The sequence below is a fragment of the Calypte anna genome, chromosome 5A (assembly GCF_003957555.1).
Source record: "Calypte anna isolate BGI_N300 chromosome 5A, bCalAnn1_v1.p, whole genome shotgun sequence".
Classification (NCBI taxonomy): Eukaryota; Metazoa; Chordata; class Aves; order Apodiformes; family Trochilidae; genus Calypte; species Calypte anna.
Genome location: NC_044251.1, coordinates 6,555,817 through 6,580,174, shown reverse-complemented (window position 1 = coordinate 6,580,174; position 24,358 = coordinate 6,555,817). Strand labels below are relative to the sequence as shown.

Below are 24,358 nucleotides of genomic sequence, written 5' to 3'. Positions count from 1 at the left end.
CAAGAGCTACCTCCAGTGTCTTCAGCTTCCATCCTACAATTGCAGTGCACTTGCAGTCTGATTTAATTACCAAATTGTGCCCTATAGGAAGAAAATTCTTCAGTACAAGTTTAGAAGCATAGTATCTTCTTAACTTATGTAACTTTGACATATCCTAACCCTAACTGAATTAAAAATATTTGACTAGGAGAATACACATGATCCTTAAAGAACAGTAAGTAATAAATAGAAATGACCTCTCAGTCATGTGAAAATCTTGCAACCCAACTTTTAGTTACTGTTCTTTAAGGATCATGTGTATTCTTGCCTTGGAAAGAGAAAGTTCTGAATCCTTCACCCACATTTTACTATCAGTTGAATTCTGGCATTATCTGATAAACTTTTTGTGTTTGTGAACTGGGAGGAACAATTGGCAAGTACTACATTATGATTTTTTTTTTTTTTTTTTAAGCAGGAGCTTCTTTCTGTTTGGCTCCAAGGAGACACTTGTGTCAGCAGGGCTTTCACTTCCATGGTGTGACTGTCAGTGTAGATAAAACTGTGTTCAGATGCAAGTTTGAGAACTTAGGTCCTTAGGTCTGTGAGAAGCTCATAACTTTCAGATATCTCTGTAAGTGAAGTAATAGAAATAATAATTGCACTTCCAGTGAGGAGCAAGCAACTCCAAAAAGCTTTAAGTTTGTTACTACTTAGTTACAACATCCAAATTGTCATATTTGGCATGTTCTACTAAATTTTAGTATTGTTAAACAAAACCCTTCTCACCATTCTAGACCTCGCTCATTTTTTTGGAAGAGTCCTGATGACATTTTCTGATTTCTGAGTGCTTGAGTTGAGACATGTTAAATAATGTTAAAGTTGAAATATTAATTATCTTAGTGTTGGTTGAGTTTGGTTTTCTTCTCTGTGTTTAGATGTACGGGGTAACTTTATGCAGTTCAGTTATCTTTTATTTTGCATTTTGAGTGTGATCCATACAGTGCAGTTATTAGTTACTATTAATTGTTTTACAGTAGTGACTAAAATCCACCCTTAAAAGCTTGAAACTTGTTTGTACTGGAATCCTGAAAAGATGAGTAAATGCAACTTATTTCCTAGAATGGGTTATAGGCTAAAATCAAGATATCAGTGTGGAAGTAAGCAAAGAGGAAAGAGCAGGAGAAGGAAAATCAGTGAAACCACAGAGGATCGTGGTTAATTGTTATGTTCTAGGCTGGACAGAGGTATAAATGCTTTAAAAACTTTGTATAAAGTGAAATTATTCAACTGGCAGGGCTTCACTTACACAAGAAAAAGTACTGAGAGATATACACATGTATTTCAAAACTGACTTCAGTGCTGTAGTCTCTTTCACAGCAATGTGTCTCAGCTATTATCTGTTGCTTAGTTTTACACCATTGATGATGTTGTTAAATAAATTCAAAAGCAGGGACAGGTGGACAAAGCCCTAGAACCCAATGTCTGCTTTGTTCAGGGAACCACACATGGGCTGTGTCTTCATAATGGAACGCACATGAGATTTGCTTGTGAAGTAATCATTTATTATGCAAACACCAGAACCTTATGATATCAAATTTTATTAAATATGTACATGTTATTACTATTTAAAAGAACGAGTATCATTCCAAGATCTGCAAACTTCTCTCTAGCTCTGAGAGCTGCGGCAGAGCCTGTATTAATGCTAGTTTGAAAGCTGTAAGCTACTGCAGTGTCACTGTGAAGGACACAGCACCACCTTTGGAGGCAAAACTTCATCATCTGTATTCTTGAGTTACGGTACAATCAAAAAAAAAAAAAAAAAATCTCTCCTGACAATAATATATTTGTACACTGTTTAAATTTCCCAACTCTGTCCAACTTGTAGGGTGGAAGCAAAGAATTCTGTCACGTTTAGGATTCTCAGATGCTGAAGAAGGGAATTCGTACCAGAAACATCTGATGGTAAAGCCCTTTAAAGGCAGAGAAGGGGGCACAGGAAGCAAAGGGAAAGATGTGTCCATCTCCTCTGCTGGTATCCAGCCAGGAGGTCCTAATATTTTCTTGCTTAGGGTCCCACAGCCTCAGTGAGGATAAGGCTTCCTATCAGAGACCCCCCTTCCCATCACCTCTCCACTAAACTGGTAGGTCAGCTTCTTCTTGACTTTCTTGACCTCCCCTGTCTTGCCATAGTTTCTCAAGGCCCGGGCCATCTTCTGGTAGGTCATTTTCTTGCGGTTGCCTTTCTGGATGCCCCAGCGATGTGCCAGTGCTTCTTTGTGCTTGGAGGAGAACTGGAAAGTTCCTTTTTCCTTGTCCACCCACCAGATGCTGTCCTTCATGTCTCCACTGCGAAGCAGGTCCAGAAGGAACTGATACAGACGGATCTTTTTCTTGCTGCCTGTGTGAGAGTCAGGGTGAAAGGCAGTGGAGCATTGGTAAAAGTGTGTAGTTCCTGGGGAATCAGCAGAATCATATCATTCATCTAACTGTTCAAGCCAAACTTCTTCAGTTTGTAACATTTATAGCAATAGACAGCGTGAGGACATCATGTGGATTGAGATACCAGGAAGGAATTCCAAAGACCAAACACTTGGTTTGAAGTTAATTGGCTAATTTAAAGCTAACTGGAAAACACTGCTAATTTGAAACTAATCTGAAGCTAATCTGGGCAGGCTATGCAGAACATGACTTTCAGGTACTGAGCAAACAGAGCTAAATATTTTTCAAAATCAGTTACTTTATCTCCTTTCCTTGGTTTTCCCATCTGTTAACGGAAATGGGAGTTGAAAAGGCAAAAGCCATTTACATTCAGGAAGGCAGAAGGAGAAAGTGGGAATATGTGGAGAAATGAAGTTTGTGATAGTCATAAAAGATTCAGGGGATGGGAGAGTACAAGAAGTCAGGGAAAATGAAGCTTTGGCAGTGGGATAAAATACAAGCACATCTTTTCTACAGTTTTATTTGTTATCCTGATGGGAATTTAACATCTGCTCAGCACACAGTTTAACAAACTCCCTCTGTCTTCACTGACCTGTTTCTCCATGCATAATTCCAGGCCCAGGGTCCACACCATCAGTCTCCCCATCTGATACCTCCAATGGGGGGCTCTGCCTCTCCATGTCTTCCTCATCAGAACTGGGCTGTGGTGGAGAGGAGTACTGGAGGCACATCCGGGGCAAATAGGATACCTGTGAGAGAGAAGAGGAGTAGAGGGAGGAGGTGATGATAGTGGGGTATTGAGGTTAGAAAAGAAAATGTCATGGAGAGAGTTACAAAGGGGAGAGAGAGTAAGAGGTACATGAGATTGCTGAGTGCCTTCCTGAGTGGCTGTGTTGTTGACATTTGTAGTAAAAACTATGAAGTTAAAAAACACTTTAAGCTCACAGTCAACACCTGGACACATACAAATACCCATCTTTACAAGAGGGAAGGGGGTATGAGGTTATCACAGTCAGAACTTTCCTATATATTACATCCTCTGCAAGTGATACCACCCTTCCTTCCCCATCCCTGCCCACTCTACCATTCTTCCTGGTGAGTTTCTGATCCCTGTTGTCTATCCCTGGTGTAAAACTGCTTTTGAGAACAACATTTTTCTAACATACACTTTCTGGAACTCTTAGATTTGAAAGAATTGAAGAGTTCTGCCCTAGCATGACTGCTTTGACTGGCTTTGGCTTTGTTGTACTCTGCCTTTCTCAGGCACAGGACCTTCTGGAGGCACTGAGTTCCTAAAGGACTGCATCCACCTCTGGAGACAGTTATTTGAGTCTGGCAGCTTCCTGTTCTGAATTTCCCCTGTGAGAAGGGGAATAGCCTTAGCACTGAGATGCAGGACACATCAGACTGCCTCACATTCTCTTTTCCTAAGTGGCTGCCTGAAAATTCCCCATTAATGGGGATTTCTTATCTGCAAATCCAGCAAGCCAGTTTTTGTTATAAATTCTTTTGCCCTTATATAGAGGTCTTGTCAAGAGCAGTGTGGAATATAACTCAGCTCTGTAGATTCTTGGTTGCAGCTTGAGCTGTTAGGGATCATGCCCAGTTGCCATGAATAATTGCAGCCTCTTATTTCAGAATGAGAAACAGATCAGTCTGAGGGGCAGGGAGTAAGAACCCAGCTCCTACATCAAAGAACCCCCCAAAACTAGCATCCCAGCTACATACAGAGTGGGGTTCTGATGGAATGGGACAGATGCCTAGTCCTGGAAGGTGAGCTGCTTTTGAGCTGCTCTTCCTTCCCTCCACCCAGAAAGAACATTTTGAGCCTGATTCCCTTTCCCAGGGGACTCTGGGCACCAGGGCAGGGTGTGGGTGTTCACTTGGTGCTTTTCATATGAGTTTTGCACCAGCTTAGAATGTCCCAATCAGGAGTGTGCCAAGGGCTGGTTTTGGGGGGCAGCAGCTGGCGGTTGATGAGAGGGCAGATTGGCTGGAGCCGAGCTGGCAGGAAGGCCAGGATTGGGTAAGAGTGTGTGTAAGCTTCCTGCCAGGTCCCCCAGAGAGAAACTTCAGACCTCACCACAGAGTCACCTTCAGCTTCTTACAGTTATGAAAGCTGCGGCCTCACGGGTGGGAAGGAAGGGAGAGACAGTGCCATGGGGGAAGGGGAGTGAGGAGGAGGGACAGTGTCTTGCACGGGAGAGACTGGTGACCCTGCAGAGAAACAGGTGGTGAAAACCTGGAAAGCAGCTGGAAAGCATCTTCCTCTGGAGATGAGTGGGATGGTGGGAGGAGGCTCACGAGCAAAGGGAGCCCCAACACCCCCACGCTGTCCCCTTTTCCCGTCCTCTGTGTTTTTGCTTACTCTCACTTTGCACCTGAAACTCAGCATAGGTCAATAAATACTGTAGCACAGTTATGTTACACAAAGTCCAAGGCTAGTGTGTTTGAAAGAGCCAGGTTACTGGTACAGTTCTGGAGAGAGAAAGCTCAAGAAACTGCCAGCTGCTCCCAGTGTTGCCTGAGGGTATCCATTAGCAGTTTTCCTCTTTCTAAAGCTCTTCACATTTTTCCAACCTTTTCTTTCATCCTTCCTTCAGAACGACTGTTCTTTTCTTAATTTATTATTTGTGAGACCAGCTGTTGGCAGGCTAACAAAACGTGCAAAAGAAGTTCTGTCCAAGAGAAGTTTGAGCCTCAAATTTGATTTCATAAAATAATGTGGCATCAGCAGATAATTATTAGAGAAATATCTTTGCATGTTCTTCCTTTATTTGCAGACTGCAGCTCTGATAGTGCATGACAAGCATGGGTACTGCTATAACTGGCAAATTCAGTGGAGGATTGCAGGTTGCTTCCCTCTTCTGTTCCTTTGAAAATGACCTCAATAATAGTACATGTTGGCTAGGACTGTGGCTGAGACACACCAGAGCCTGAGCCTCAGAGCATGCCAAGTACATGCTTGCCTGAGGTACTGTGGGTTAAGTTAAAAAGCCAAGCTAATATCTTCTGCACCTTGGTATGGAGAGCACAGTGCTCTTTACCAGAAGTTGCAACAGAATTAATTCTCTGCTTTTTGCCCTGAAATGACAGATGATAACTGAGGAGAACGAAGCAGGATAGGCAGAAGCAGCCTCTCTTGTTTTCTGATGGGACTTCAGGAGGCATCCATGAGGGGCTAATATTTCTTCTTTGCCTCTGGTTGGAGGCAGCAGCTGGAGGCAGCATTGTGTATTAGCAGTTGCAGTGAGCAACTGAAACAACTTGAAGCTTCCCACAGACTGCTGTTCCATAAAGCATTCTTTATATTTGTAACTTTCTGTTCCTAAATCTTTGTTTGCATCTACATTTTATACTCTATTCCTGATTCTTTTTTCTGAGTAGTAGGTGAGAAGTTTGATGGCTTGCAGTCAGTTTCCTGTTGACACAGTTAAATTATTCATTCTGTATTCTTCCCTCTTTGGTTTTGATTAATACAGTATTTGTCTACAATTTCAGTTTGCTCTGAGCAAAGAAACCCCAAAGGACAATCCATGTATGTAGTTTCTCTCATAAAACTTCAGCAATGGCTTCATTATATGAAGCACTGTCATCACAACAAGCACTTTTTTTCCCTGACTTCAGTCCTATTCTGTCTTGTATTCCACACATTGTGTGTAGCTTGCCTTGCCTTGGGAAACTCCTTAGCTCCCAGTAATGACTTTGGAAATGTTCTTGTAGGATCATTAGATAAAAGTGATCTCCACACTCACCTTTTGGTTGGTATTTTTACAGTATGATGGAGGAAACCCTTATAATTTCAGCTTTAGTGAAAATTCACTGGCACTTTGGTGTGCAGTAAATGCACAAAGGAATGTCTGTCCTTACAGAGAGATGGGGATTGGTGAGACACTGGCACAGGTTGCTCAGGGAAGCTGTGGATGCCCCCTCCATGGCAGTGTTCAACACCAGGTTGGATGGAGCTTGGAACAACCTGGGCTGGTGGGAGGGTTGGAACTAAATGATCTTTAAGGTCCTTTCCAACTCAAACCAGTCAATGATTCAATTCTATGATTCTATGACTAGCTTCATATACAATCTAGCAGAGACAAGACAGTGTGGTTTGGCTCATGACTTATTTGATCCCAGATAAAAATCAAATAGTTTTCCTCAGCCTGATTCACTGCGGTAAAATTAACATTGACTTGTTGTTATACACTTTTCTTGTACAGGTCATATAAAATTATCAGGGTTGCTTGGAATTGTTTAACTCTTTCGTATTTGTTGCTCAGAATGCCTCCCAGTAGTGATGGGTACTCTTGCTATGACAATGCATATCTGCTCATGTTCAGTTCCTCTGCAGAATTTCAAAGGAGTTGATCTTCATTCCAAACTAAGCAAAATTTTGAAATTCCAAAAACCTCCACAAAACAATGCTTTGCCCTGAGAATGAAGAGCATTACACTGAGTGCTTGTGCAGTAAGACCAAGTGTAATTAACGTCAGCAATCTCTTCCACGTGAGAGCATTCATTCCTTCATGCATTATTTTCCTTTCCCTTATCACCTGGGTTGTGAGGCAGGGCTGGTGACCGTACCTGATGGTTGAGTCCGATGTGTGTGGTTGGGATTGCAGAGTCCAGGACATGCATCTGCTCAATCTCCATGTGCCTGTACAGCTGCTGCAGCTGGGGTGGCTGCACACTCTGCAGTTCTGTCAAGTGGTTGTCTCCAAAGGTCTCAAAGTCACCATGCATGTGGTGGGGATGATATTCCCAGTAATGATCTAAAGGAAGCAGAAGCAAATTGTCTGTTGTGACAAGATGACAAAGCATGGCACTTATTTGGCTTTTTTGGTTCTTACTCCTCTTCTGCCCTCTCACACCAGCCCTGTTAACTTCTCTGTCTTTGGCACTGCACAGATCCCTGCAAAGTGTCTTTTCCTAATCTCATAAATGCCTGTTGATCAGAAGTATTACTTAGGCCACTTTAATTAGAATACTCTTGGAGAGATGGATTTCAGTGATGATTTAGCACAAGATCTGAAAGACATTAATGCTGGTGCCTTTCTCAAGAGGAGGCCATAGCAATTTTTAATTTTAATTCTTGAGGCAGGAGATTCTACTGATTTACATATTGGCATTTTTCGTTACACTCCTCCTCATGGCATGAAAATGAGGAGACAGAAAATCTACAGATTATTCTGTAATTATCTTCACTTTTCTTTTTACTCTGATAGCAGAATTTTCAGAATGCTGCAGCATGTAATAGTATTTGGTTTCATACATTTTTCAGTAGCAATACTGGAGAATAAAAGAGGATAAACTGTTGCAGCAGTGTTTACAGTGTGGCTAAATTATGGTGCAGACTCTCTACTTTTTTATCTCTTTAGTATTTTTGAATTTTCTGTGATAATTTAGATTTTTTTTCAAAAGCACAAAAAAATATGCTGATAACCAATAGCCTGTTTCCTGATTCATTTGCTTTTGAAATTAAATACCATATCTCTCACAGTTTTGTATGTTTTTTTTAGTTCTCTATAAACCTCCAAAATGTTGAGAATTTTGTATTTGCTGCTCAAAATTTAACATTTGTTAGAAGACATATGAAGCATTACAAATCTTATTCCTCATTTACACACAATAGCTGCATGCTTAATTACATATATTTGTGTGCACTCTGTTTTTTTTAAATCAAAGTCACCATTACAACATCTGCTCTGACTGAGCTAGGAACCAGTCCTCCATAGTTCAACATTTCATGTGTCATTTTAGGCACAGCTGAAGTGTCTTTTAGATATTTAGTGCAGCAGTTCTAATTTATATCTTATTATTCCAAGTTTCCTTCCCTCATCCTACCTTTCCTGTGTTTTCAGGTTGCTATCATGGACCTTTACAAGCTACTCCAAATCATCACATAACTCAGCTGCAGGTATTTAGCTCTCACTCTTTCCATAAAAGTCAGGAAACCCCCTAATGATACCCTACACTTCTCCAAGCTCCTTCCCAGCTGCTGACATCCTTCCAATGTGCTGTGCTGTGCAGAACTGAACACACTGCTCCAAGTGGGGTTGTCCTGAATTTAGAGAGGAGCAATTGTTTAATTTTGCAGTATGATGTTTTTGTGTATGATGTTATCTGGATACTAATATGCTATGAATATATTTTCTTAAATGCCACTTTCATTCACTCTCTCCACTTCTGTCTCCTCATCCTTTCCCACTTATGTTTCAAACAATTAAGTCTAATCACACTGAGGATTTGAAATCCTGGACTTTGAATGTGGTTTCCTTTAGAGGGACCTCGGTGAGGTGTTTATACCAAACACAGCTGTACCTGAAAAGTTGCAAACTCTTTTTTTGTTGCCTTTATGGCTCAGGCCTGTAGAAAAATATCTGGGGGGTCTACCAGGCCATTTACCACACCAGTTCTTACTTCTTTGACCTTCCTGCTTTTCTGATTCATGGATAAACCATGCCACTGCATGTGAAAGGGATGGAAAGGAGCTTAGAAAAGCACCCAGGGAGCTGCTTGCATCGATCTGTAATTCCTTTGCTTTGTTGTATGGCACTGTGGATGGATTTTATAGCCCAAAGTTACAATTACAATACACAGTAGCACTTCTTCATGTTGTAATGATAAAGAAAAGAATAGTTCTCTTTGGGAAAAGCGTGGGGTTTTTTATTGATGAAAAGAACTCAGGTGATTTTACATCCACAGCAGCGTGTGTGAGTCTGAACCCAGGTGTCAGCTAAGGCTGTTTCCTGGTAGGAGGCTTTGGGCACTTTCAATCTGAAACATTTTTGTTTAGTTGGAAGACTGAGCCACACTACCTCATGTTTTTCCTGGGTTAAATTACTGCAGATTTCTCCAAGTGAAGCCAACCATTGAAGCTTCGGATACTGTGAACAGCCCTGCTGAGAATACACTGCAGGAGTGATCTCTGCTCTTATTCCTTGGGAAGATTTGGCTCAGCTCTTTGTGCAGATGGAAATGTGTATTCCCAAAGACCCCTTGAGCATCTACTGCAGCACATGAGGTCAGTGCTTGAGTGAGGATGATGAAGCCCAAGGAGAAGTCTCTGAGGCTGTTAATGTCCATCTGTGGTGGTCAAGAGAGCACAAAGTGCATTTGCAGGACGTGCAGCCATGAGTCTCTGTGCCTGCTTTGGAATCTGCTTAAATATTTTTTTATCAGCAGTCATGTTTTTATAGTTCAAGATAACCCTTAGCTTTTTGGAACCTGTGACAAGGTAGCTGCTGCTTCCAGAACTGTTCCTTTAAGCTCTTTCTTGGCAAATAAATAAACCTATGGAACACTATTTATACATATGCACGTTATTCACTATGTAATTATCAACCTAGTAATTACTTAATTCTTTTTAAATGGAATTTCCTCTTTATACTGCTGTAAAATACTAAATATTAGCATTATAGTAATAGTGTGTCATTCAGGGACTTACAGTAACCACAAAATTAATCTATATCAGAAATTATTTCAGTACAAATTTATGTACAAATATTCCTGCATTATGTACAAATATTTCTTTCTAAATTATGTATAATTTCATTGTGATCCTTAGAAAAGAGAATATTTAGTTACACTAAAAGAGAAATACTGAATTATATTTCCACAAGCCCTCCTGCAGTTAACCATCCTGGCTAAGTTACTGCATTTGAAAATATTAAAAAATGTAAATACTGCTTTCTGCAGTTACTAGAGCTAATGGTATATGTTCACTTTCTTGCTCTTTTTAAGTGTAAGTCAGTAACACATAGAAATCCTGTTATTTTCTAAAAAAAGATGGAAAGAAGAAAAAACAAAGGAGAGAAAAATTGTAGAAATGGAAAGTGTCTGTTCTTTGGGCAAAGCAAAATATCTTAAAGCCAAAGTACAGCTACACAATGGAGTCATTATGAGAAATTTCATGTGAAGTGAAAGAGGATGTGAAAAAAATTCTCTCTTATAGAGACCCAGAGGTGGTGTTTGTTTTGGTCTTGTATCTAGTGAAAGGTTAGAGGAAGGACAGTCATGAACTCTGCACTGCTTCCCGTGGCAGAGGGAATGTCAGCCCCTTGGCAAGCAGCAGCAGATCCAGAGGCACTGCCTGAGCATCCTTCCTGGCTCCCCATCCACTCCCCCAGTGGGAAGACAAAACTGGACTCTCTCAGTCACCTGCTGCCCAGCACACCTTGCTTTGCTCCTTCTTTCATAGATAAATAATGCTGGAACCAGCAGTTAGAATCTGAAATAGGCTATAGGGAAGTATTTATTCTGGAGTAACTGGCTACACCAGCATCCCACAGTGTCGAACCATGCATGGATTTATCTGAAAGGCCAAACAAAGCATGCAGCCATTCTGCATTCTCAGTCTTAATAGCTGCAGTACCAAAGGATCACCGGTACCCTTTCGGGTCCTCGAAATCACCTCCCTTGAGGTAATCTATGCCAAGGATGCATGGAGCATCTGGACCAGTCACTATTGGGTGTTTATGCCACTTAACTCCCAGAAACTGTATCTCTTGTGCAGGTCCCTTGACCTTGCTCCTTTTAATAGCAAAGCCAGCCTCTAGAAGGATTTCAATTATCTTCTTACCTTTCTCATAGACTTCTTTGGTGTTGCAATTAGTTTTAATAAAGAACCCAATAAAAAACTCTGAGCTGAACAAAGAGACTTCAAGCTGCTGCAGTCATCATTCTCACATCTCGAAAAAAAAAACAAACCTAAGAAACAGGGAAAAATGTATCTCTACCCTAGCAGTATCAGTGGAGTTAAAAGGAACTATCTGTTTCAATTCATTATTTAGTCAGTTCTCCAGTATCTTCCCAGCTTTTAATGTCATTAAATAAACATTAAAAGTGCTTAATGTGCAAGGCTAATAGTGATGATAGCACTTTAACTGCCCCTGGAGCAGAACCCTGGCAGCTCTGCCCACCCTGAGGAGATGACTGAGGGGACATGGCTGGGCTGCTGGGCCTGAGCTGGTGTCTCTGGTTCTGCTCAGGGATGTACAGAGTTTCCAACTCATTCTGAACTAGGAGAGGGTTTCTTACACAGTGCCACACTGCATGGCATGGAAGTTCCCACTGTGCTTTGCTCATCTGAAAAAACAAGCCAAGAAAAAACCCATGGAGGAAATGAGAAAAATATGGAAGGACAGTGAAAAATGAAACTTGATTCCCTGCAGAACTTCCTTTTGAGTGAAATGCTCTGCTCCCAGGCAGTGCCACAGCCTTATCTGTAATGGCAGTAGGATTTCAGCAGCTCTCACTTTACACACTTCAGAGTTTTAATAAACCTAATGTTTGAAAATCTGCAAGTCACACCCCAGCAAATCATGAGGATGACTTTGAAGTGAGGGGTTTTTAAAATGAAGTTTGGAGTTCTTTCTATTTTCTGTATGGCATGTAGTACAAAGGTTCACATGTTTGGACTTTCCTCCAGTTCTGTGTGGGCTAAAATCCTAAAACAAACTGAAGCTGAGATTATTAAGTTATCATATTTTTTCAGGAGGTGGGATGAAAATAAAACCCCAGATCATGAATCTAGTACTGAAATCTAGTTCCTACAAGCTAGCAACAAAGTGATCCAGGGTCAACATTCAGCTTCATATGAAAAGTGATTTTAACTAAAGTAATGTTTAGTAATAGCTTAGAAACAAAGCTGCAGTGGAATTTTGTAATTACTAAGATTGCATTAGTGTTACAAAATATGCTGTGGTACATTTGCAGACTTACTGGCACACAGGCTTAGAGCAGGGTGATGGACTAATAGCTACCATTTCAGTAGTTTCTGTCCTAAATGACTGTGTCTGTGTGTTTATTACAGTGTTTACTAAATAGATAAACTACAGGATACAAAATTCATATAATGCCTGTTGTGATGAACAGGTGGATATCTTTATGTTTTGGTTTTACTTGTTAAATTTAGTGTTCACTTGTTGGCAACGATATTCTGCATGTTAAATTAGTGACACACTCTTGTGTAATTCACAACTTACTAATGTAAATATGGTGCAAAGGCTGCCTTCAACATTATGTTCTAGAAAAGGAAAAAAAAATGTTAAAGTAATGCATTTAACACAGGTTTAAAGATTAAGGTATTTCCATCTCCCTTTCACAACATTAATTTGCTAGCAGTGAGAGTAGCCTGGTGCTTGAGCAGGACCTTTTCTTTCCTTAGCAGGCTCTTACCAGCAAAGTCTCAGACAAGTATCAGTCTGTCTTGTAGCACCTCTTTATTCATTGGCTTTACTTTTATTTCTGTAGTAGACCTACAAATTATTTTTAATGTCTTGCCAGTGATTTCCCTGTACCCCAAGCTGAACTCATTCCTTTCTCACAGTTCTCTCCCAGTAATTTCTTCCTTTTTCCTATTTAACCGTGGTCTAAGCTTTCACTTCACTGCTGTCACTTATTATTTTCTCCATTTTTCAATTACTGTGCTTTCATCCACGTTGTTCTGAACACAGTATGTATTTCTAAAAGTAGTTTCTGACAGTGCTTTCCTGCTCTTCTGAATGGCTATTCTCATAACCTACTACTAATTATGAACTTACTAGCAAAATGAAAGCCAAACTTGGGTTTGTCAGTGCTGACAGGAAAGAGGGAAAATGCGTTAGCTTGTGCTTTTTAGTCCTCTTTGGTTGTTCATTGCTCTTTGGGACTGTGAGCACTTCATAAAAATAGAGGGGATGGTGGATACTTAGACACAATCAGCTACATCCCAAGTGCTTTTATAAATCAAAATTTGATTGAAGCCTGCAGGCTGGGATTGCCATAAACACTTACTGTGGGAGTTAAAATATTGAAAAATGTCTTTTGGGCCTTTAGGACAAGTGCAATGCAAGTTTAGGAAGAGCCAAACTTCTCTATAAAGTGGAAGTTTAGGTACTTACTTAGGTCATAACCCACAAGGTAATATACAAGGTTTTGTTGTGAATGTTACGGTGAGTAAAAACGTGTTCATGGTTTGAGCAGTGTAGCTTAGGAACAGCCTTCCAACAGAAAAAAGGGCAGTAAACCAGATGGGATGATAAGATTATGAAAGATAAAGGGATGTTGTTGCTTGAGGTAGCCTAGATTTAATGGCAGAAAAGTGATTTCCCAGTGCTTTTTTTTTCACATGGCATTTTCATATTTATTGTTTAATTGTCACAATTGCCTTTTGAGATAATAAATGTTATCCTCATTTGATGGGTGTGTAAACAGGTCCAGGTTATAATGTAAAAACCCTGAATTTCCATGTGGAATTTGCTGGGTTTGATTAATGGGACTTGACAGATGCCATGAGATCATTTCTAAAAACTTAATTAAGTCTCCAGGTGTTAAGAGTATCGTCGGAGTTTCTTGAACAAATTTAGGGAGGAATCTTTTTCAGTTAAATACCCAGAACAATCCTGTTCTGTAGCTCTCTGTCCCTTAAGGTAGCTTCTGCTGTCACAGCCAAAGCAGTGCTATCTTGCCAAGCTTGGGGCCTTAAATTGAGCAGTGATGGGTCTGTTTGCTGAATTAGGGGGAGTCTTTTAGGGAAACTCCAGGGTCTGAAGGGACTGACATGAGTGATACTGTAGAACGGTGCTTTTCCTTCCTGAGTCAATATTGACTCTGAGATTTCCAGGGTGGTGTTGCTGGACCATTGTATTGCAGAGGAGAAAACCCACAGCACAAAGCTCTCCCCTCTGCATTGGTTTAGAGTCCAGTGCCCAGATGACATGAAAAAATATAAAGACAATGAAAAATATAAAGACAATGTGAAGTCACATTCATGAGTTGAAGCAATAAATAATCATACAGAACTTTATATGGAGCTACAATAGGTTTATGTACAAACAGCTACAAGGAAGTTTTGCATTGATTTAGAGAGAGGAAGTACTTGGGGGTACTGGAGGAAGAGTAAAAGTTAAAGCTAGGTGTGGCAGCATGCAAAAGAGATCAAAAGAAAGAGAGAAATGTATGGAGTTGAAAAAGGCCAAATAACCAAAGAAATGTAACCAAAATGAAGGCACAAAGAGAGTATCTTGGACCTAAGTCAAAGAGGAACTGGAGATGGGAACACATGAAGAGAAATGCAATATTGCACATCCATGGCCTCCCAGAGTTCTGAAACAAGCAGAGTGCTTTTGATCTGCAGAGAAAAGTAAAAACACACTGAAGATAATGAAAGATTGAGACCATGAGGTCCCACCTTTCTGACACCACACTGAATGTCCTCAAAGCTCCTTGCATCATTCAGTGCTTTCTAAAATTCTCTTTCAGTGAAACTCTGTTGCAGTTGCTGGGTTGGAGCAGTGCCACTAAGCAGAATAAAAGACTGTTGGCTTCTGCTTTCATCTGCATTACAGATCACAGCAACATGCTTGCTTTTTTCCTGAATGTCCTAAATTCCTGTGCTACCCCATGAGACTTTATGCTCCAAGAAGACAGTTTTTAACTTACCATGACTCTCTCCATCACTGTTGAGATATTGGTAATAGTCATGGGGCTGTCGGTAGAGGTCTGACTCATAGGGTACCAGCTCTTCAGAGGGCTGCAAAGAGAAGAGGAATTTTTAGAACTGAAAGCTTACACAAATCCCTCCAAAATTATTCATGTAGTTAATGGAGATGCTAACACTCTTTATATTGCTTAGGAAAAGAGGGGGGAGCCCTCAAGTTCTTGTTGAATCAGCAGGAATAAAATGCTTGACACCAAACACTGGTTTTCAAAAAAAATAATCCATCTCCTTAGACCCAGTCTGTGTAGCAGAACTTTTGTCCTGTGCTGTTACACAAGTTCTTGATATCCTGCCCTCCAGCTTCTTGTGGATACTACTTAGAGAGCTGTCTTGGGCATCAGGCCCAAGCCCAGGACCAGCTGGGAAACCTTTTCTTTGGTGCTGACAGACATTTATTATTATTTCTCCTCCTGTTCAGAGAAGAGAAAGCAGAAACTTGTCTTGCCTAAGCACGTTATTCTGAGTGTTCCTAGGAGGTCTCACTAAGTGGTGGCTGTTCATTCCAGAACTTTATCATGGAGGAGGTAAAAGACAGTCCTTCATAGTTCATTTCATGTATCATTTTAGGCACAGCTGAAATGTCTTTTAGATCTTCAGAGCTGCAGATCTAATTTCTATCTTCTTATTCCAAGTTTCCTTCCTTCATCCTACCTTTCCTGTGATTTAGGTTGCTATCATGTACCCTTACAAGCTACTCCAAATCATCACATAACTCAGATGGTGGCTGTTTGTAGGAGGGTAATGCCATTGACAGAGGGTACAAAAACATGTTCTCTCTCTTATTTTCTCCAAAATGAACTCTAAATGTTTGCTGGTTCAAGTCAGCTGCACAGGGCTGTTAAATAAAGGGCAAATGTGGGGTAGGCATTGAGTTGTGACCTACTGGCTGCTTAGCTGTAGAATTACAGTTTCTCTCTGTATTCCTAAATCAGGTGACATAGGGTGAGTTTACCAGTGCTTTTCCTCCCCTCCTGCTTAGTACTCCAATGTTAATAGTGTTTAAAGGTTCACTTTGTTTCACTGAAGGTGGTCTGGTTTACTACTACTTGTGCACAATTTTGTTGCTTCACATTTGGTTCTTTTTCCAGAATGAACTTTTTCCACTATGAATTTTTTCCAGTTAGATCACTGGGCTTTGCTAAACTTTTGTCCAGTTAAGTTTATTACCATATTTTTTTCCAATCTGAACAAATTCTCACAGTGGCAACAGCAATGTAGAACTCAAACACTTTGCTTTTTGTTCTGAAAGGAAATTTTTTCTAGTATGTAATAATGGAAACATTTTTGTTCTGTAAAGACTCCAGCATAAATAACTTTAGTGAAAATGAAAAATTTAAAAAAAAATTTATGGACATGGTTTTTATGGTTTTATGTCCATAGGTTTATAGATCATATGCTTGTGTGTTCCCAGTCCTCATCTCCCTCCACAAACCTGCCTCATTTTGGGAACACCAGCATTTTGCAAGCTTAGGCTGTAGTGACTGCATTCCAGAAATGCAGGCCAGCTTCTTTCTCTTCCTTCTTGAGACAACTTGAGAAGATGAAGCCTAAGGCAGAAGCTGCCATTAAAATCCAGATGGAGGTGGTAGATAAGCAAAAGGAAATTTTATTTTATTTTTTCTGGTGAAAACTGCATCAGCTACCATTGCTCTTTACACAGTCACAGAATCACAGCTCTTTAAAACTGCTCTTTAATTAACTCCTTCAGTTATTTCTGTTGGAAGGCAGGGATTTAAAGCTTGTCCTTTTCTAGGGATGAGAATTCTGTGATGACATTGAAGAAATTTTATCCAGAAAAAGAGAGACAGAGTCTCCGAGGATTAAGATGTTAGAACACACACACACCAAAAAAAAAAAAACAAAACAAAACAAACTTTGAGAAAAAATACTTTTAGAAATTACTTCGGATTTTTGTGGATCCTTAGTAGCAGCTGCATTAGCACATGGTGTTACAGTGCAGTGGTAAGACTGACACGACTTCCAGAATACAGACTGGCTGGACATCAGATCGATGGAACATTCAAAGCCTAAGAAGCAAATCCATTGTCTGCCTGTCAGCTCCTAGGATAATCTGTGCTGCTGAATAATTGTTTTGGAGAAATCTTGAGAAGATGATAACCCATAATAAAGATAATCTAAGGGAAAGACTAAGGAAAAAGGAGCAAATCCTCAATTAATGGTATCCATAGCAGGCATTGGAGGAACTCCTCTCATTCTGGCCTCCAGGGGATATGGGTTCATTTTCCCCTTTCTAAATCAGAATGATTCCAGTAGAACTGCCCTTCATCTAGACAGAGATTTGATGAGAAGTATAACCTGGTTTCTGGCTTTCAGAGGGGTGGTCAGAGGAGACAGTAAAGCATGGGTTCTCTCTGTTGCTTCTGGTTTTTCTCTGCGTATTTTCTTTGTGTGCTCTCCAACCATGAGTGGTCATATCCATTTCCTCATCCCCCTTCCCTAGACCTACACTTTACTCTCATCTCTGGCAAGAAAAAGTAACAGTACTACTGTCTTTTGCCTTCTCCATGATAAAGTTCTGGAATCAACTTCTAGAATGGAATTTCTACTTTTCACCATCTTTGCAAATAAATTCATCCTGCTTCTCCATTTCCTTTCCATATATATGTGCTTCCTGTTAACTCATGTCAACCTGAAGAATCTATGAAGTTTTTGCCTTCATAATTGTTAATTTGTTAGAACTGAAAGGATGGTATTCATGTTCTGTGAAAGGAGAGACCTCAACTTTCACATGCAAAATGCCCATTGTACTGGTTGGTAGAAATGGAGGTTAAAAAAGTCATATAAGTGTACATATTCTGAAAGAAAAATGTTTGTTTTCTTTCAACTAAAATACTGACTCAAGTAAAAAAATAATTCCATATCTAAATGCTTCAAAATTTGTAGCTCTGATAAATATTTAGCCAAAAGTAAACAAATTAAAAATAAAAGAGAAAAAATCAGTGTCCTGTCAATCTAGGCATATTTTGCCATGTATAGAATTTCCACTGCTATAAGAAAAGCTCTGTCACTCATATCTTTACAGAAGTCTAGCTTGGCAGGAAGACCAAGCATCAGTCCAAAAGTAGATAAACAGTACATATTTTAGGCACGGGAAAGAATATTTGACTTTTCCTAGTTGTGTTGTTCCTTTGTTGCCTTTTCTTCCCCAAGATTTTCCCAACTCCCTCATTTCAGTCCAATGCACTGTAACAGGCAATGGTCTCTTGAGCTGAGCACTGAGAATTAAGGATTTCTACCATTCAAAAGCTAGTTTTACAAATTCAGTTGTGTATTGAATGACTGGAGCTGAAGGAAAGTATTTTAAATAAACTCTTATGAATTTATTCTCTTAATACTTACAGATCTGGCTGACTGCAGAGCAAGCTGCAGATACTCAACCTTTCAAATACAATCTCCTCTAACAGAGACCATTGCTTTTTTACATACTCTGTTTTGAGAGTCCAGGACTTAAAATATCTTTATCATGGATTGTGGCAATTTTCTTCCTTGAATTTTTCTATTCAGTGATCCATTTGATCATCTGATAAAATATATATGTGTGTATTTTTGTTAACTCATGCAACTTAGACCAGTCCTCTCCTATGAAGGACTGAGATTCACATTCTGTCTAAGTGGCTGATCTTCAAGGGTACAGTAAATAATACATTAAATATTTATAAGTTTATGTATCATAACCTTAATCAGAGGGTGGTCCAAGGAGACAGTACAGTCACAGTACAGTTCTGATTAACTGTATCCTATGGAAAGCTGGGGTATTTTATTCTGTTCATTAGAAAAACTCCTTCCAAGAATCTGTTTTTAATATTTCTTTTTAAATTTAAGTTTTATTAAAAACTGTTTTTCTAGTTAGAAGAGGTTTCACCATGTGCTGCTGTTGCCTCTTGTACCAGCCTTTACCCAGTTACCCCATCCTTCTCTGGAACCTCCCCACCCACACACCCATTTCATCACCTTACTAACAGCAATTCCCTGACACTAAGCTGTTTTGTTTCCCCTGACAAAAAGCAAAGAGTGGCTTGTGTTACAATTTAATATTTAACTGATGTCAATGGCCATTTGTTATATTAATTGTTTTCATGGAGAAGAGTGACAGAAGGCTTTGTTAGAGACTCCTAGCTGTGGTCTGAAGTTAATATCTCCTTTCCTACATGCCATGAGGTGCAGTACACAATCTAAAACCATTTTCCGACCTCAAGCAAGAGGTCAACAAACAATACTTCATCTGTCACAGACTTTGATAAAAGAAAAGGTGCCTCTGCCTTCCTTCTTTGTCCTAAAAATAAAGGAAAAAGCCACAAAACTACTTGGAGAAAGCTTGGTTGGCGTTGGTTAAGAGAGATCCAGTGGACTCAACTAAACAGCAATCTGAAAATTCTTCTTAGTCACCAAGACTTTGTCAAATGATTCCAGGTTACTGTAAATTCTCTAAATGCTGATCTTTTAAATTATTATTTATCCTGGCAGAACTATTGGCTGGCTTGTGATTCAGAAATAATCTACACAGTTTCCAAAGATGTGCTGCTTCAGTTTTAAGGCCAAAATTAACCTATTTCCTTGGGAAAAAAAATCACAGCATAAATTTTTTAAAAGACGAGTAAAAATACTGGCATTAATACTCCTTGGGCCAGCCTCACCAGCCCATGCTGGCAATGCAGTTCTGTGGAGAAGCAGCCTTCTGTGGGGCTTTTCATCTCTCATATAAATCTATTTCCATTCTACAGGTGCCTGGGGCCCTCTTTAGGCAAAGGTGTTTGCCTTAACAGCACAGCTCAGTTCTGTGATGCACTGGAAGACACGAGTCCAGTTTATAGAACTTTTCCACACAGAATTCCTCATCTTCAGAGGGATGCACAGTACTCCTTAGACCACTTAAGCAGCATTTTCCAAATGGAGGGGAAGCATTTCCTACTGTGGTCAAGGGGAAGGCAGTTACTGACCCACCCTCAATGGACAGGGGAAGGGCAGGGGAGGGAAATGCTGCTCCATGGACACCCCTGCCTCCAAACAGGAGGAACATTCAACATTTTCCTTCTGAAAAAGCCCCAGGAGGCACAGGCATTTATAATGCTGCCTTGTGGGGCTCAACCTGGAAGTGCTCAAAGGGCACTTAAAACAATTTGAAAGTACAAACCACAGCATCATTAATTTTTGGACTATTTAATCACAAGAAATAGAAACCAAATTGCCCTGTCGGGTGCTTCTGTAAAACATTATTGTATTTTCACTGCCTGTTGTAGTATTCATCTGTAGAGAGTTCAGCCTCAATACTAACTGCAACACAAATTAGAAGGTGGGCAAGACTGTTATATTTTTACTCCACTTCAATGTATGCATTGGAATTCCATACAGAGTCCAGAAAACTTGGCTCTGAGTAATGACAGAAAATTAAAATTAGAATTTTTTTTTTTTAATTGGAGATGCTGGAGATAATGGGGTTTCTGGGGTAGCTGAGGGCAAGGTTTGGTTTTCTTTTTTATTTTCTTTAAGCCCAACAAGTAACACCCTAAGATATCTTTGTGTACTTTTTTCATTTTCTGTTTCTTTTCAGATTTCCATCCTGATGCATTATGGTCTCCCATAATATATATTTAAATAAATTAATGTACTTATCTTAACATATAATACAAAAATCTTAATATTCTTAAATATACTTACATATACCACCTGGTATATTTAAGAAAAGAAAAAGGATTTTTAGCACCTTCTCATCCTATGGGTAGATAGGGGATTCTAGGGACACTGATGATGAACTGGTGGAATAAAGGGTCTCCCAAAAAGAAGACCTATTTTTTCAGTCAGCATGGATACCAGACATGAAAGGAATCCCAAGGGCCATCTTTCTGGGTTGAAGATAAGGAAAGATGTCCTTAGCCTATCAAAAAAAATTGATAGAAGCTTTGTTGAAAGGACTCTTAGATCTGCTTTGGCTCTTTCTCTTTTCTCTTTTCTTCTATGAGGTACCTCATAGAAGCCAAGCATAACACCTTATCTGACATCCCTCCAGTTTCTGCAAGCTTAATAAAATCCCGTTAGGGTTTCTTTCACCCATTCTGCTTAGAGATTTCCCACCAAAAGGGTTGTTTCTGAGCCACATGTTTGTGGCATTCTGTTCTTCATCAATAGTCATTTCCAAGCTCCCCATACGATAAGTTACAGCAGTGTAACAGAGCTTCAGAGTTAAAGCCATTATAGAAACAGCTGCAGAAGCATAAAGAAAAAAAATTAACTTAAGGAAAACATTGAAGGAGACAGGTAAGGGCTGTGGGGTGTTTCCCCTCATTCACCAACTGCTTGTTCATAGCAAGTGAATTTGAGAGAATTCAGCTCGAGAGAAGCTCAAGTTAGAAACTAAAATGACATCCTTGCATAGAGTCCTAAAATCTGCAATATCTAAAATCAGCAGCTCTTCTCTCACAGATTGGTAGGTAGTTAAATAAGTAAACTGTGTCAGAGAAAATTGAGAATTGCAACCTGAAGAAGGACTTGGCCTTTTCTCACAGATCTGGCACTGAAGGAAAAAAATTAATGACTCGCTATATGCATACTGTACAAAAACCCCATAGACTTAGTCTGTGGAAACAAGGGGAGATCAAGATCAGATACAAGTTTAGGGAGGAAATATTAATTTCTCATTCCTTACAATGTTGTCACTAACTTGAGATATTGACTTAAGCTCAGCTTCCTGGCATTATAAATACAACCCTAACCAGAGATATTCTCAGCTAATAAAACCTGGTTCACTTTGTCTTTTCCTACTGAGCCAAGTGATCCCTGTTAGGATTAAACCCCATATACTTACAGGGGGAATGAAGGGAAATCCTTCCATTTTGCAGGCTTGCAACATTCAGCCAACTTCTGAGTGAATTTTTCTTAGTTCAGTTTTCAAACATCCAGGATAACTGACTTGAAAAAAAATCACATGAAACAAAAAGAAAAAGAAAAAAGAAAGAAAAAAAGATCCTTGGACTCCGTAAAGTCCTTTGGCAGTGATGGATCTCAGGCCAGGAGAAGGACCCTAGCAAGTTTTCATAGTTTGTCTTAGCAGGTTCTGAGGTTGAACTTCTTCCCGAGTTGTACGTGAAGTTCCTGATTTTACCAAATGTCTGTAGAAGGGAGATAGCCCTCGGGTCTCTCCGTGTGCTCTGACATCACAGCTTCTCACCAGTTTGCATAAATCTCATTTCAGGGAGCTGGGGCAGAGGAAGAGGAAGTCTGCCCCCAGCCAGATCTGCCATGGGCAGGTGCTTGCTGTATAATCAGCAACCCAGAGCCTGGGCCTGCCACCAATAAACAAGCACAGGGGTGCAGTGCTCTCTGGAAGACTGTGTGCTTCCCACTGTAGGTGAGCCATAAGGATGGGTCTGCTCTCTGGCTTGATGCTGTATCACAGGCACACAGTGAGGACATCCTGGCACCTTCTGTGAGGACAGGGCAGTGGCAGACACTTGCTTTAGTAAAAATTCTGTGTTGGAATTAGGTGGCAATACTCAGCAGAGAGGAAATAGCCTGTGCAGTTTCAAGGATTGGTTTGGATTCCTACAGAATGGTCTTGAGACTTTATTCATAAACTTTGCAAGAGATTGAAGGAAAGATAATTGGTCCTCATTTTTGGTTTTTTTGTTATTTTTTCTTCTAGTTCCTGCAAGGAGAAATTGAGTGAGGAAAAGGAACAAGTATTACATGTCCTGTTCAATGACTCGACTTCTCTCAGACCCTGAGTGCCCTTAACAGTGAGTAGGCTTGGTTCTAACCAGCCAAATGTCAACATTTCTTTTAGAGATTGTGCTTTAGTTTGTCTCACCTGGTGTTCTCCCCTGCCTTTACCCCAGTGTTTTACTTGCACTGAACACATGCCCTTCCTTCTGAGGTTCTGGCAGGGGAAGGGCTGAGTGGGCCACTGGGCAGGACATAGGGAGGGGCCTTGCTACAAGGGGAGAATGCTCTCGTTCTGCAAAATGCCTACTTGCTTTGAACTTAGTTACTGTATGGCTTGGAAAAGTGAAGTTTCTTTGTCTGGGTTGTTTCCCTTCAATCTTTGCCCCTGTGCCACAGGTTCTGCTTTTGAAAGCAGCCCCTTCACCACTCACCTGGGTCTATGGGTGAGGGGGAATTTCAGCCACTGCAGACTTCCTCCCTCATATCCTGGTAAAACCAGAGGCCACTCACAAGTTCCTCTCATTCCTCACCCTAAGGAACTCGGTGAGCAAACCATATTAGAAATGGGATAAGATCAAGAACATGAAGGGAGATTAACTCTTGAAACCCCGAACTGAATTTCAGCAGTTTCAGTCAATCCATAAGCATTTTATTCAACCTAGAGAGAAGCAAGCTGCTAAACAGGCTGCTTCTGTCTTTGAGATGGTTCTCAAATCTCCCCTTGGATATGAGGGTGGAAGTGATCAGAATCACATGAGGGAAAAGGAGAGAAGCAAAGAACAGTCCTGATGATAAAATTCAGTGCAAACAGAGAAGGGAGTGAACAATAGCATACACCAATCTTCAAGTGGGTAATTTGATAATGAGTGATAAAAGTAATTGTGGAAATTGTGTGTCTATTAAAAAGGCTATACAGAAAAAAAGGAGATATGCTATCTGATTCATTGTGCACTGAAAGATAGCTTAAACTTAAGCACCTACTGGAAGCTTAAAAATGTGTTTAAAAATATAGTGTTTTAGCCAGAGAAGCTTCACATGCTGGAAGATATTTCTGCACTGTCTCTGAGCACAGGAAATTACCTAATAAGGATGGATGTTGTGCATCTGCCAGACTGAACTCAGGGAATGCTACATTACCAATACTGTCAACAGTGCTTACCCTATGAGTAATCATAAACACACCAAGATTATCAATATAAATAATGAAATTGATTCTCTGTGTGATTAGTTAGAACTAAATAATATGCCATAAAGCTTGAGGACCAGCAGAAAATCCAGAAGTTCCCTAGGAAGGAGAGTATCTCCACAAATGGAGATGCTAAAACCAAAACAAAATGCTTATTTACACAATCATATTTGTACAGGAACATCACTAGTAACAATCTTGCTAAAATTCAACATATATTACTTCCTCACTGTTGCACATAGTTGGTGTTTTATCCTATGTTTATAGCCACAGAATCTTCTTACTCCTAAAGGAAGGCCTACCAGAGACCAAGCTTTTGGTCCATAACCTTGCAGTATCTTATCAGCTTATTTATGTGCAGAAACCAAAATATTGTACAGTTGAGAACCAATTTTGAGAGGCATCTGGGATGAACTAGTCTGACCTTCCAAAAGGTTTTTGAAGTAGAAATTCCTTTCCATGATGGCAATTTGGACAACTTGAGGAAAACCTGCTGAGTTGAAAGCTTAAAGATTGTTTCTGAAAATATTTAACATTCATATTAATCTGAGAGATTTTCCCTCCAAGCATCACCTCACTGTGTGCAGTTTTTTGAAACAGTT

The 24,358-nt window shown here is 40.0% G+C and overlaps 1 protein-coding gene and 1 long non-coding RNA gene across 3 annotated transcripts in view; one reads left to right on the top strand and one right to left on the bottom strand.

The window, feature by feature from the left end:
- Window positions 1-1,524: 1,524 nt before the first annotated feature.
- SPI1 (Spi-1 proto-oncogene) lies at window positions 1,525-22,054 on the bottom strand. 2 transcript variants are annotated; one of them, XM_030452607.1, is made up of 5 exons: window positions 21,714-22,054; window positions 14,836-14,926; window positions 6,997-7,184; window positions 3,011-3,167; window positions 1,525-2,431 (listed from the first exon to the last, which is right to left on the bottom strand). In XM_030452607.1, the coding sequence occupies exons 1-5, from the start codon at window positions 21,756-21,758 to the stop codon at window positions 2,061-2,063; spliced, it is 852 nt and encodes a 283-aa protein (XP_030308467.1). In that variant the 5' UTR covers window positions 21,759-22,054; the 3' UTR covers window positions 1,525-2,060. The 2 variants fall into 2 exon arrangements, with proteins under 2 accessions (XP_030308467.1, XP_008496475.1); XM_008498253.2 differs by having other exon boundaries at window positions 1,525-2,377; window positions 21,714-22,050.
- An 80-nt stretch (window positions 22,055-22,134) lies between these two features.
- The window catches only part of LOC115598467, a 28,286-nt gene continuing 26,062 nt past the window's right edge, over window positions 22,135-24,358 (top strand). The window contains exons 1-2 of the long non-coding RNA XR_003987680.1: window positions 22,135-22,256; window positions 22,551-22,644. This is a non-coding gene — a long non-coding RNA (uncharacterized LOC115598467). The remainder of the gene's footprint in view (window positions 22,257-22,550; window positions 22,645-24,358) is intronic.

Excerpts from the sequence above, each read along its gene's own strand:
- SPI1 (XM_030452607.1), bottom strand. The coding sequence starts at position 21,758 with ATGTTGCAAGCCTGCAAAATGGAAGGATTTCCCTTCATTCCCCCT. Across the intron at positions 14,927-21,713 it reads GATTTCCCTTCATTCCCCCT|CCCTCTGAAGAGCTGGTACC; the intron begins GTAAGTATATGG and ends TTCTCTTTGCAG. Across the intron at positions 2,432-3,010 it reads AATTATGCATGGAGAAACAG|GAACTACACACTTTTACCAA; the intron begins GTCAGTGAAGAC and ends CTGATTCCCCAG.